Source organism: Microcebus murinus, chromosome 26, assembly GCF_040939455.1.
Source record: "Microcebus murinus isolate Inina chromosome 26, M.murinus_Inina_mat1.0, whole genome shotgun sequence".
Classification (NCBI taxonomy): Eukaryota; Metazoa; Chordata; class Mammalia; order Primates; family Cheirogaleidae; genus Microcebus; species Microcebus murinus.
In genome coordinates, this window is record NC_134129.1 from 13,835,489 (window position 1) to 13,849,540 (window position 14,052).

General features: G+C 38.8%; 1 protein-coding gene across 4 annotated transcripts in view; it reads right to left on the reverse strand.

Annotated features, from left to right (window-relative positions):
* SPMAP2L (sperm microtubule associated protein 2 like) overlaps positions 1-14,052 on the reverse strand; it is a 59,235-nt gene that overhangs the window by 27,321 nt on the left and 17,862 nt on the right. For 2 of the 4 annotated variants that reach the window (XM_075997897.1, XM_075997895.1), the window contains exons 2-3: positions 11,220-11,253; positions 4,274-4,327 (exon numbers count right to left, since the gene is read on the reverse strand). In XM_075997897.1, the coding sequence (XP_075854012.1) occupies positions 4,274-4,327; positions 11,220-11,253 (88 nt within the window). Of the gene's footprint in view, positions 1-4,273; positions 4,340-11,219; positions 11,254-14,052 lie in introns of all 4 variants that reach the window. The other 2 variants (XM_075997896.1, XM_075997894.1) reach the window with 1 other exon arrangement.

Genomic DNA, 14,052 nt, shown 5'->3' on the forward strand with positions numbered 1-14,052 from the left:
CTAGCTGGGCTCATCCCTTTAAAGGCCCCAGGTTTTCTTTTTTTCAACTTTTCTCGTGTTTTTGGATATCACCTTTCTTTCTCTGCTCCATAAACATCAGCCGGGGTCATTATTAGCAATATTAATGAATTAATATCCCCACCCACTACATTCCACTGATTGCATTTCCTAAATATTGGCCACACCACTGCCAATGATCGTTCTAAATGCAAATCTGATCAAGTTACCCCTTTGCTCAAGACACTTCAAAGGTTTCCAGTGAGTTTAGAATAAATTCCTAACTCCTTACTGTGGCTTACAAGATCTCTACAATTTTGACCAAGAGTGCCTGTCTCTCCAGTCTGTATATTCTTTCAGATCTTGGCTTAGCCTTCTGGAGCGTTCCCCTTGCATAGTTCAGTACCGTACCCACGAGATACTCAGTGATGGTTTGATGAATGAAGAAATGGTAAAAACTGGAGATTTACCTGATAGTGACATGCAGCAGACGATATCAGAGAGGAAGGGAAAACTTCAGGGAGAATAGAAGTGAGGAGGGCCAGAGGAGGGGATTCGAGGTGGGGAAGACAGCAACTACGTTCCCAAAGAAGAGAGAGGGGGGTAGAGGCGAGAGCACCATGTAATAATGGAAGTCAAGGAGAGGAAGACGCATCAAATATATCCAAAAAAAAGCATCAAGTATAACTTAGACATCAAAAAGGATGAAAACTGAAAAACTAAAGGACGATGGGATTCAGCCAGGTAATTATCAGTGGTAATAACAAAAAGAGTGGAAAAAATGTTGGCTAGGGATAAATATAAAAGTTCAGGTGAAGATAGGCTAGGAGGGTCAGGGATTAGGAAGCAGGTATGATGGAGATATATATATATGTATAAGGGTTTTTGCATTCACTGTTTCAAATTCAAAGCAAAAGTTACCTTAGACACCACAATCAAATCAAGCACATAAAATATGATCCTGCTAGTGATGCCTTCTGGGAACTGAACCCTCATGAGATTATTAGCTGCTTAAAAATTTTGGCCATTAAAAACTAGAAAACACATAGTATGAACTAAAAACATTGGGGATGATGTAAAAGGCAGGAGATTTGGCTCAAAATAAATTAGAAGAAAAGGATCAATGGGGTGAGAAATAGCAGAGAATCTGCAGTCAAGAAAAATATAGCTGCAAAGTTCATCAGGAAGGGTGGAGAACAACTAACACATTAAAGTAACATATTATACAGATAATTCATTACTGCACCAGGATTTTTAAAGTCACCTATATTTAGCAGTTCCATGGTTAACAATATCAAGGTAATCAAAATTTAATCTCTTATGGTCCATATCTAGGACTTGGCCCCAGAGTATAGGATACTTATCTGTTTGATGGATCCATGAAATATAACCAAGAATTTTAAAAGGCTTCTTTTTAAACATTAAAAATATGTTATGTATTAAATTCTCTTTTTCATGGGTAGGAACACACATTACATATATATTGATGAGAGGTACACATTGATATGAGATATGTTATTGAATATTGCTAGAACTGTCAAAATCTTAGAATACTCCCCTCACTCTATTTAACACCAGTAGAAAAATTGAAGGAATGATTTGATTAGGGAGCAGAGCTTAGAAAAGTTAAGTAACTTACCAAAGTTCACCCAGTTTTCAGGTACCAAAACTTGGATTTGAATCTATGTCCATTGCCCACAAAGCCCATTTCTTTCCATTATATCATACTGACTCTTTTAGAAAGGCATGGTCCCTTTGATGGTATGGACACCATAAGCAAGAAGATAGGTTTGGGGTTATTATTATATAATACAATAGAATATTGAAGGCTTATTCTAATATGGTGGCCTTAAAGGTTGAGAGAAGGATTAGAGTCAAGATAAAGATGAACAGGACCTAATTAATGATAAATGAATGATATGAGTCTGAAGGAGGAGTCACATATGATTTCTAGGTTTCTGTCTTTAGAAATAAGGTGGAAAAGCCATTACAACTGTAAAAGAAAATACAAGAAGTGGGACATGTTTAGGAGGAAGATATAGTAAGCCATGTCCTATGCTTCTGAGACATTCTGTAAGTATCTGAAAATACAGATTTAACACTCAGGACAATACATGAGAATAATCAGAGGTACTTATTTAGGAATAATCAATATTTACATTAAGAAATATATCAAGGAGATTGGAACTCCAGTGAACATGCCATTGTTTAAGTTGTGAAAGAAATGCTACCTAAAAAAATAGAGAAAGACTAATCATCAGGGAAATGCAAATCAAAACCACAATGAGATATCACTTAACCCCAGTGAGAATGGCCTTTATCAAAAAGTCCCCAAACAATAAATGCTGGTGGGATGCAGAGAGAGAGGAACACTCCTACACTGCTGGTGGGACTGCAAACTAGTTCAACCTCTGTGGAAAGCAATATGGAGATACCTCAAAGCGATACAAGTAGATCTACCATTTGATCCAGCAATTCCACTACTGGGCATCTACCCAAAAGATCAGAAGTCACTTTATGAAAAAGACACCTGCACTTGAATGTTTATAGCAGCATAATTCACAATTACAAAGCTGTGGAAACAACCCAAGTGCCTGCCATATCATGAGTGGATTAATAAAATGTGGTATATGTTTGCCATGGAGTACTATTAAGCTTTAAGAAACAAAGGTGATCTAGCACCTCTCGTATATTCCTGGATAGAGCTGGAACCCATTGTATCTCAAGAATGGAAAAACGAGCACTACATGTGCTCACCAGCAAATTAGTATTAACAGAACAACACCTAAGTTGACATATAGGAGTAACATTTATCGAGTGTCAGGCAGGTGGGAGGGGGGAGAGGAGGAGGGTATATACAACCACAACGAGTAAGATGTACAATGTTTGGGGGATGGACACGCTTGAAGCCCCTACTTGAGGGGGGAGGGGAGCATGGGCAATATATGTAACCTTAACACTTGTACCCCATAATACGCTAAAATAAAAAAAATAAAAAAATAAAAAATAGAGAAAGAGTTGGTAGAGAGAACCAGGAAAGAGAGGGTCTCAAAAGCCAAGGAAGAAAATAATGAAAACAAAAATGGACTCCATGAGGAAACATTCAAAGAATTTGTGGTTGGCCAGGCTGGCAAAGAAAGATTGATGACTGATTTCTATCTCCAAAAAGTACATAACACAGGATAAAGAGATGAATGCTAAATAAGTATTTGATATAATAGGAGAGAGTATAAGAATTTCAGAATAATCAAACCCTGGAAATGGATCTAGTATCCAGGCTGGGCACAATGGTTCAAGCCTGTAACCCTAGCACTCTGAGAGGATCGCTTCAGCTCAGGAGTTCGAGACAAGCCTAAGCAAGAGGGAGACACCCAGCTGTACCAAAAAAGGAAAACTTATCAGGGCATGGTGGCACACGCCTGTAGTCCTAGCTACTCAGAAGGCTGAGGCAGGAGGATGGCTTGAGCCCAGGAGTTTGAGGTTGCTGTGAGCTATGATGACACCACTGCACTCTACTCTGGGCGACAGAGCGAGACTCTGTCTCTAAATAAATAAATAAATAAATAAGATACGAACAAATGATTTTTAATGTTTTAAAAAATTATTGAGACTTATTTATGTCCCAGAATATGGTTTATCTTGATAAATGTTTCATGTGCCATTTGCAATGAATGCACACAAAAGTTTCAAAAGAGTGTGTAGAGTCACAACCTGGGGTGGAGGTTCTCAAACCTGTCTGCCTACTAGAATCATCTGGGGAGCTTTTAACTCCCAAAGCTTAGGCTGCACCCTAGATCAGGGGTCCTCAAACTTTTTAAACAGGGGGCCAGTTCACTGTCCCTCAGACCATTGGAGAGTGCGCACTATGGGCCCAGGATGAGTCGGCTGCTAAGCAGAACAGGCAGCGGTGGCAAAAACACCCGGAGGGCCGGATAAACGTGCTAGGTGACCCGCATGTGGCCCGAGGGCCATAGTTTGTGGACACCTGCCTAGATCAACTAAATCAGGATTTGAGGGGATGGGACTCAGGTATCAGTCAGTATTAAAGCTCCCCAGCTGATTCCAATGTGCAGACAAATTTGAGAACCACTGACCAAGTGTTGCCTTCCATGTGTCGCCTCTAATAAGGTGGCAATATTGGTTCAGTGGATCCAGTGGAGTGGAGGTAGACGGATAAACTTGGAATGCGGGCTTAGTGGGCAGGCAAGAATAACACTTACCTACTTGATGTTACAGACACGATGATGACAAACAAGACCATATAATATTGCCTTACCTATCTGGAGTTCCCCATTGCTTTTTAGGCCTAGAAAGTTCTTGCATTTTCTTCCTAGAAAAAGAACTAACAATATATCAGCTGATTAATTCAAAGAGAGTATTTTTAAAATATTGTTATATCATATGATTTCTACTCAAATAAATCCCATGTGTGGGGGGAAAAATGCTATAGTTTATGTGATTTGAAGAGTGCTAAAAGGCTCAAAGTGTCCAAAAATACTATGGACCTAAAATTCTCACTTCCAGAAGCATTAATATAGTACATCATAAAATAAAGGCAGTAAGTATGCAACAAAAAAATGAGTATATTGTCTCCAGAAGACCCTAGGTAAAATGCACACTTGTTAATAGGAATAACCCTCAGCCAACATATTAATGTCATTTGTATATGGCATGGTGGCACTGGATTATGAAGAGATTTTACAGATAAATTTCACACGGAATGTCTGGCTTTGGCAAAACTATGAAATAAGCAAAATCTACTTTTGGTGCCATCAACCCCCTTTGTGCCCTGCTCTGCTCCTTTGAACTTTCCCTGATTGTTCTTTAATCCACCTGTAGTAGAGAGAGTTTGTGCTCCCCAGGTGTCCATGGGCTCCCCTCCATTTCCCAGCCTCCTTTGCAGTTGTCTGGGGCCAGTGACTAGTTCCTGTCTAACTTCAGCAGGAGTAATGGGCAGCACTCCCAGGGCAACGCACTGAAGAGCTGTAGGTCTCCGCCATCTTTCACTGTCCCTATTGCACACGTATCCTGGAAGCCACACGTCCTGCATGGCAGAGCTATAAGGGAGAGCAGAGCCAACCAGCTCACACTACACCAGGGCAGGAAGGAGAAATAAACTTTTATTGTGTTAAGTCATTGAGAGCTTTGTGTTTTGTTTGTTACTGCAGCATTGCCTATGCAATGCAGATTAATGCACCACCTACGTAATAATTGTAGTTCATATTATAATTATTCATCTACTTGGTTGGAATCTGAGGGGTCCGTTGAATAACAACCCTTTTTGCCCACCACCATTAGAAATCAACTGAAAAATAGGCACAAGAGGCCAGGCATGGTGGCTCATGCCTGTAATCCTAGCACTCTGGGAGGCCGAGATGGGCGGATTGCTCGAGGTCAGGAGTTCCAAACCAGCCTGAGCAAGAGCAAGACCCCCGTCTCTACTAAAAATAGAAAGACATTAATAGGCCGACTAAAAATATATGGAAAAAAAATTAGCCGGGCATGGTGGCGCATGCCTGTAGTCCCAGCTACTCAGGAGGCTGAGGCAGAAGGATCGCTTGAGCCCAGGAGTTTGAGGTTGCTGTGAGCTAGGCTGACGCCAGGGCACTCTAGCCTGGGCAACAGAGTGAGACTCTGTCTCAAAAAAAAAAAAAAAAATAGGCACAAGAGTCAAACAATAAAAATACTATCTCCATTACTGATAAAACTATATTGAAGAGAATAGTTTGAATCCCTAACACCTTGGAATTGAACATAGGCTCCAAAGCCGCAGGTCTGCCCCTGTAGGGGCTAAGCTTGCTATGTGACAGAAAGTAGATCACAAAGATGCGTGTACAGACTGATGCCAACTGTAGATAGGCAGCTGCCAAAAAGTAAGGACCCAAAAGGGACCAGTTCTTTCTCCCAAGCCCATCAAACAGATGTCATTTTGGCCCCTAGAAGTTTAATTAAAGGGTGAGGCAAGAGGTTGGAGAGAATTATTCAAGGGAAGCTTCTGATGAACAAAGAGGGAGGTGATGGAAAAGCATTCTAACACTTGCCTGAGCTCTTTAACAGGCTCCCAACTCTCTCTGTTAGAATAAGCCAGGGGTCCTCAAACTTTTTAAACAGGGGGCCAGTTCACTGCTCTCAGACCATTGGAGAGTGCGCACTGTGGGCCTGGGACGAGGCGGCTGCTAAACAGGACAGGCAGTGGTGGCAAAAACACCTGCCGGGCTGGATAAATGTCCTGGGCAGGTCGCATGTGGCTCTCGAGCCATAGTTTGAGGACACCTGGAATAAGCCCTGGCCCTGATGTCAGGTGGGATTCAGTGCCTGACTTGGCACGTGCAAACCACGATGGGAAGAAATGGCCACAAAGCTCCTCTCGGAAAGCAGGAGGTGGGAGCAACAGTCGGCGACTTCCAAGCTTGCACATGCACGGAAAGGGGCCATCCACCCTGAAGAATAGGCAGAAATCCTTCACTCAAATTATCTATTTCCAAGTCACTCTGTGTTTATGTCACTGGCGTTGCCCTTCAGCATTTAGGAGTGACTTATTCCCCTCTCACCGCCTCAACTGTGCCATGGGAGTTATGCAAGGAAGGATTCTACATACACAGTCAGGCCATAACACAGGCAGTGGAAAAGTGCCCCTGAGCCCAGTGTCCGCAATCACTCTTGGGAGCATAGGCCACTTGGTCCAGCAAGTCTTCTCATGTAAGATTATTAGTCCAGCACCAACCTTGGAGCTTCTTGGTTTTATTATTTTAACATGAAGCGCCCTTTTCTTATACTTGGGCAAGTTACTTAACTCTCTGAACTTGAGTTCATTCATTCAACAAATATTTATTCAGCATTTACCCTGAATCAAGTAGTGTTCTAGGGCTAGAGGCAATTGGTGAAAAAAACAGACAAAAATCCTTGGCCTCAAGTCAGGGCAGAAAGACAATAAATGAAATAAAGTAAGTATATAGTATGTTAGAGGGCAAAAGAGCTATCAAGAAAAATAAAGCACCTAAGGGGATGAGGAGCATGTGGCGAGGAGAGGGTTGCAATTTTCGATAGGGTGGTCAGGTAGGCATTATTGATCAAGTTACATTTGAACTATGACTAACTAAACAGATTTTCCAGAGAAAGATCATTCCATTCCAGTGGTAACAGCAAGTTGAAAGGCCCTGGGGAAGAGCATGCCTATATGTTTGAAAAACAACAGGAGGCCAGTGTGGTTAGCCTCATCTATAAATAAAAATAATTGTATCCATCTCAAAGGGTTATGTGCCTAGCACATTCTAACCACAGAGTGGGTACTCAATAAAGGTTAGTTCCTTTTTTCTTTCTCACCTGCAACACTTACATGATACCTTGTATGTAGTAAATGCTGATTAGATTGAACTAACTTTTTTTTTTTTTTTTTGGAGACAGAGTTTCACTCTGTTGCCCAGGCTAGAGTGCTGTGGTGTCAGCCCAGCTCACAGCAACCTCAAACTCCTGGGCTCATGCGATCCTGCTGCCTCAGCCTCCCGAGTAGCTGGGACTATAGGCATGCGACACCATACCCAGCTAATTTTTTCTATATATTTTTTAGTTGTCCAATTAATTTATTTCTATTTTTAGTAGAGACGGGGTCTTGCTCTTGCTCAGGCTGGTTTCGAACTCCTGACCTTGAGCAATCCTCCCACCTCGGCCTCCCAGAGTGCTAGGATTACAGGTGTGAGCCACCGCGCCTGGCCTGAACTAACTTTTAATTGTTTAAAATCTAAATTTAGTTTAGCTATTCTATAAGGGAAAATCATGGAACTATTAATAAATCAGGTAAAGTGATACATTTAAGATATTTTAAATTCTTTCATTGCTCAAAGAGTTTGCTGGACAAAATACAGGTTAGAAGGTAGTAAGAACAGTACCCCATCGCCACCCCAGCTGCTCGGGCCTTTCTTCCCCTGTGTCTCACACTCTGGACTGTTCTAACTGCTCCCTTTCCTACTGCAACCAACCAATCTGCATCTTGGTTTCTCAAGACTCTGCTGCTTAATCCAAGGGTTCCCAGGCTGATGTTCCCCAAATCCTTAGGGGACCTATGAAAGTAATAATGGGAGTCTGCAACCTTTTGAACATTTCACAAAGTCAAATGGAATCCTGCACCACCCTCAATAAGGCTGTAGAAGCTACCCCAAACACTAAATTTCTTTCTGAATTATATCACCTCCATATGTTACTTCATACTGACAAAAGACTGATTAAAACTTACATGTGTCTACTTTTTTTTAAAAAAAAATTAAGAAATGTTTGTTTTGTGAACAACAACAAGGAAAGATAATCGTTCAAGACATGAGATTGTGGTAGTGGGTAGAGAGAGATAACCCAAAGATTCTTTGGTGGTGAAAAATTTGCAATCTGCTATATATCTAACATGATGCCACCCCCTAGCCATGCCTAGTCATGTTCATCTAGAAACAGTGAAAATACTGTTCATTGCCAGGAAGAAAATCTACATTCTTAGCCAACAAAAGAACGGCTTTGCCATTGCAGATACAGCGTCACCCCTGCTGTGAGAGCCCCTGCCAACTTTCCAGGGAGGGTGGCTTGGTGGAAAGAAGGCAAGCCATGGTTGCAGACAAAACATCTCATTATATAGTAATCTTCTAAAGCAAGTTAGCTCCTGACTTCCATCATCACCCCAGCCAAGATTCCCCTTGCTACCTCTTCTTTACCAGAAACATAACAGGGTTTCTTCAATTAAATGTATCATTTTGTGCAGACTACTGACAGTTTCCTAGTTTATTCCTGTAGATACTTAAATTGGATTGTTATTTCAGCTGCAAGGAATCTCATTAACGTGTGCTAATTCTCTGTTAAGGTCTAATACCTCACCTTTTCACTCACTTTTTTTTTTTTTTTTTTTTTTTTTTTTTTTTTTTTTTTGAGACAGAGTCTCACTTTGTTGCCCAGGCTAGAGTGAGTGCCGTGGCGTCAGCCTGGCTCACAGCAACCTCAATCTCCGGGGCTCAGCGATCCTACTGCCTCAGCCTCCCGAGTAGCTGGGACTACAGGCATGCACCACCATGCCCGGCTAATTTTTTGTATATATATTTTTAGTTGGTCAATTAATTTATTTCTATTTTTGGTAGAGATGGGGTCTCGCTCAGGCTGGTTTTGAACTCCTGACCTTGAGCGATCCGCCCGCCTCGGCCTCCCAAAGTGCTAGGATTACAGGCGTGAGCCACCACGCCCGGCCTTCACTCACTTTTTATGCATTATGTTCCCATAGCTATATCTCCAACCTACATCTCTTAATCTTAAGATTAAGACGGGTTTCCCATCTCTCTTGGGAACTACATTACCTCACAATGTCTTGTGTTTCTGTTCAGATACAAAAGAATGTAGTTAAAGGGTTTTAACTCTTGAGAGCAATTTTTTTTTTTCTAATGAGGATTACATTGCCATCCAATGTCTTCATTGACAATTTCCTATTGTTTGTCAACAGCTAAAAAAGTTTTTGAAATCCTTACTTTGGGTGCACAGTATGAAATACACGTTTATATAGAAATAATTATGGAAATGATTTCAGGTCTCTACTGATGGGGTAATCTAATAATTCTGTCTTTCAGACACAATGCTCTTTTATATTTTACTATCTTTCTTACATGCAGAAAATATTTTCTTTCATAGCTAATTAGGCACAACACATTTGTATGAGGAAGAAGTTTTTAGAGGATACAGGTGTAGACAATGGAGATAGCACAATTTCCTTACACAATCGACTCCAAATTAACCAACCAAACAGAAGCAATAAGCAGCAAGAAATCATAACAATAATCATTAAAATGTTTTAACTTACTAGGCATAAACTATTTTCACTGTCTAGTCACAGGAGAGTTTGCTCACTCAGTATATATTATTTGTTCGAAGTAATGTGGCATTTTGAGTAGATATTTGGTAATATTCAATAAGCATTACTTCTACCCACTCTAGTACTTAGCTACCAAACCACTTTGGGAAAAGAATTTCTCTAAATTTCATTTTCTCTCAGTAAAATTTAATTGATATATCCATCCTACCTACTTTTCCGAATTCTTGTGGGAAAATATTTTTTTAACAAACTGCAAAGCATTACACAAAAACGGGGTAGTAGTATTTACTGCATGGAAGAGAAAAAAAATGCTATAAAGCATAGTAAATAGAAAATACAAAATGAGCCTAAGTAATAACTATACATGTAAATAGGTTAAACAATAAAAATAAATATGAATGGTTTTTACTCACTTACTTAAAAAGTGGATAAAAACAAAATCTGGTATTATTTACTTCTCACCTACATGAAGCACTGATATGAGCTCCTGGTATTTCTCCAATGATTCCACAGGATGAGAATCTCCTCTTCAAAATGCTTGGGACCAGAAGTGTTTCAGATTTTGGATTTTTTTTGGATTGGGGGATATTTGCATACACATAATAAGGTATCTTGGGGATGGGACCCACAGCTTAACATGAAATTCATTTATGTTTTATATACATTTTATACATAGAGCCTGAAGGTAATTTTATACAGTATTTTAAAATAATTTTGTACATGAAACAAAGTTTGTGTTAAATATTCACGTGTGAAATTTTCCATTTGTGGTATCATGTCAGTGCTCAAATCGTTTTAGATTTTGGAGCATTTTCGATTTTGAATTTTCAGACTAGAATTATTTCCTCTTCTACCCACATCTTAGCCAAACCAAGGGTAAGCATCTGTTTTCAGCATTTATTTGTGTAGAATGCATGTGCATACACACACACACACTTTTTTTCCTTTTTTTTCGTAGAGGGCACTTTCTTGAAATTTCATTAGCTGCTGTACTTGAATTACAGGCAAGGGGCACTGGGATATAAATCTGGAGCTTCACGAAATCTATGACATGAGATTGATAATGCAGAATCCCAGTCGCTTAAAGGTTCAGGTCCAGTGTGCAACAAACCTAGTATCTAGCAAACAAGTGAAAAACTAAGCAAATATAAGAAGGGTTGTCCTACATCTCAATCTTCTTTCCCAATTTATCTTCCTTCATTTCTCTTCCCACAGGAACTATGATTAAGAAAGGGCCTTCTGACAAAGGGAAAGAAAGCATAGGAATCACTTTCTCAAAAAATCTCAAGATGGACTTTCACTTCAAATGCCCCAGAACAAGTCAGCCCATCCAGCATGGCTGCCCCACTAGTTTAGGTCTGTGAGAATGGTACTATAGTTACAGTCTTACCGTGTCCTTGTAAAGCCACCGTAGACAAGATTTGCTAAAAGAAAATAAAAATAAAAGCAAAAATTAGATTCAACGGAAATTAAAGACATGATAAAGATAGCATCACAAATCAAAAGAGGAAGTAGCTAGGAAAAATAACTATTTGGAGAAATGGCCAAATTAAATATGTCATACTACGTACAAAAATAAAACACAGGTAAATAAAGGGGTCAAATATTTTTTAATTAGAGAAAAAATATAAAAGAATATCTACTGGATCACTGGATGTTAGTCTTTTAGAGTTAAAAATGACAAAGATATAAAAGACAACATAAATAGATTAAAATACTTAAAACTTCTGTGTGTCAAAAATTAAAACTTAAAGAAACAAAAAAGTTGGAGAAATATTTGGCAACAAATTTGCTAAAGCCTTAATAGTCTTAACATTTAAAGAGTGTAAAAATACAGATTAAGAAGAAAAACATAAAGCTGTCAGAAATTAAATAAATTATATGAACTGAATTTATATTTGAAGACATATAAAGGACTAACAAATATGAGAAAAGGTTTAAACATTTTTGTAATCATAACAATGCAAATAAAAAAGGAGGCTTTTTTAAACTATCAAGTTGGTAGGAATTTTTTGCAAAAGATAAAAGTATTGGAAGGGCCAGATGAGCTGAGTACTGCTGTATTCTGTTGGTAAAAATTTAAATGAGTATACTTTATGAGAAAGAATTTGGCAGTATATATGAGTCAGTAATGTTTATATTCCTTAATCCAATTCTATTTCTAGAAATGTATCCTAAAGAAATAATTCCAATTGCAGGCAAATATTTATGTACAAAAAAGTTCATTGGTTCATTGTGGTGTCTTTAACAGTAGGAAATTAGATAAACCTGAATGTTCAAAACAGAAGAAACAGTTAAATAATTGAAAAATCATATTTAGAATTTTTTTTTGAATGTGGGAAAATGTAGGCAATCATAGTATAGGAAGTATCCAAAGGCCTCATAATAGGCCTCAGAATGATGGATTACTCCAGACAGAGTCTCTTGAGAATTTTTAATCCTATCTGAGAGTTCTGAAATAACATTTTCTACCCTCTGGAATGCTTTGGGTAAAGGAAAGTTGGTGACTTTGGCAACAGACAGACGTGGGTCAAACCCTAGTTTTGTTACTTAGTCAACTACACAGTCTTGGGCAAATGACTTCTTTGAGATTCAGTTTCCTCCTCTCAGATAGGAGGATAATAGGTAGGTCTGAGTAAAGATCAGCGTCATATTTATATAAAGCACCTAGTATAGTAGACGGATGGTAGTTAGAATTATTAGCTACAACTTCAGCGAATCAATGGCTTTAATAGAGCATTGTGGGAAACAACGAACTAATTCGTGCAAGCATGGTGCCATTATGGAGAGAACACAAATGAGTAAGATACATCTCTCTTCTCAAGGAGTTTACAGCCCAGTAGGAGACAGGCTATGAACTTAAAAAGAAAAAAAAAAAAAAAAAAGTAAATGAAACTTTTAAATTCAGATATTTTCCATTGCTTTACTTTCTAAGGCTAAATGGACTCAGATCTAAGAGAAAGGGGACAGTAGTCTATGAAAATGCCATGCTGTCACCCAAGAAAATTACAGCACTAGTTCTATAGATTTTTTTTTATGTATTTACCAACTGTGGTTTTCAGCTTTATATACAGAGGTCGGAGAGACAGTATGATACTGGGTCAACCCTAAAGGACCATCTATAAATACTGACAATATGAATGAATAACACTCTTTCCAATTGCCTTTTTACATGCTATATTTCTCCCATCGGTAGAGCTTTCACTCTTTATTTTAAAAAAACACACTTTATTTGATAGGATGGAATAGCTCTCAGGTAGCTTTTATTAGCTAATGTCCCAAGCAAAGCAGAGTTACTGTGATTTCCAAACCCTTCTGCAGATTAGAATCACCCGGGAATCTTTTTAAAATTCCAGGTCCCAGGCCACATTCCAGATCGATTCAGTCACACTCTCTGGGGGAGGGACACAGGCCATCAGTATTTTCTGAAGCAGACAAGTTTGGGAACCACTATGATGTCTTTTAATGGCTAAGACCACTGGCTCTAGAATCAACCTGGAATCAAATCTTGGCTCCAACCTCTGATCTTGAGCAAGTCTACTCAAGTTCGGTGTAACTCAGTCTCCTCACGTGTAAAATGGGTTCTTGCCTCAAAAGGTTGTTATATGAAAGTTAAATAACACATGTAAGGCACTCTGCATAATGTCCAAAACATAGTAAATGCACAATAAATGGCAACTACTAGCAATGCTAAAAATCCAGGAATTAAGATTCTGCTTAAATTTCTGTGAGTAAAAAAAATATTTGTTTAAGTAATTGTTTAAGAAGTGTTTACTATTAAGGGTTCCAGCTATGAAAATTACCATTAGTAAAACATTAAACCTAATTGTAAACAGGTACTCACATGTATTTTCACTGGTTTATTTCTGTGTTTATACCTCCTCTCATTTCTAAAGGGATTTGAGGTTGCTTACATAAACACAGACACTATAATAGGATGTATATGTTTTAAGATGAAAAAAAATTTTTTTTTTTTTTTATTTTGTTATGTAACTTAAACATTTGTAAAAAAATTTAAGGAGGGAGGTAGAAAAAATAGTGGAGGGAGAAGAGGAAGGAGAATAAAATGAAACAAGGGAAGAACATATGACAAAGCCCAGCACAGTCGTTATCAGAGCATTCTACTATTGAAAGCAAAGACACCAACTGTTGTTCTTAATGCTGGCATGTTTTCCGGGAGGAAGGGTGGAGCAGGGGCTTTTCAGCACCGTTAATTTCTTGGT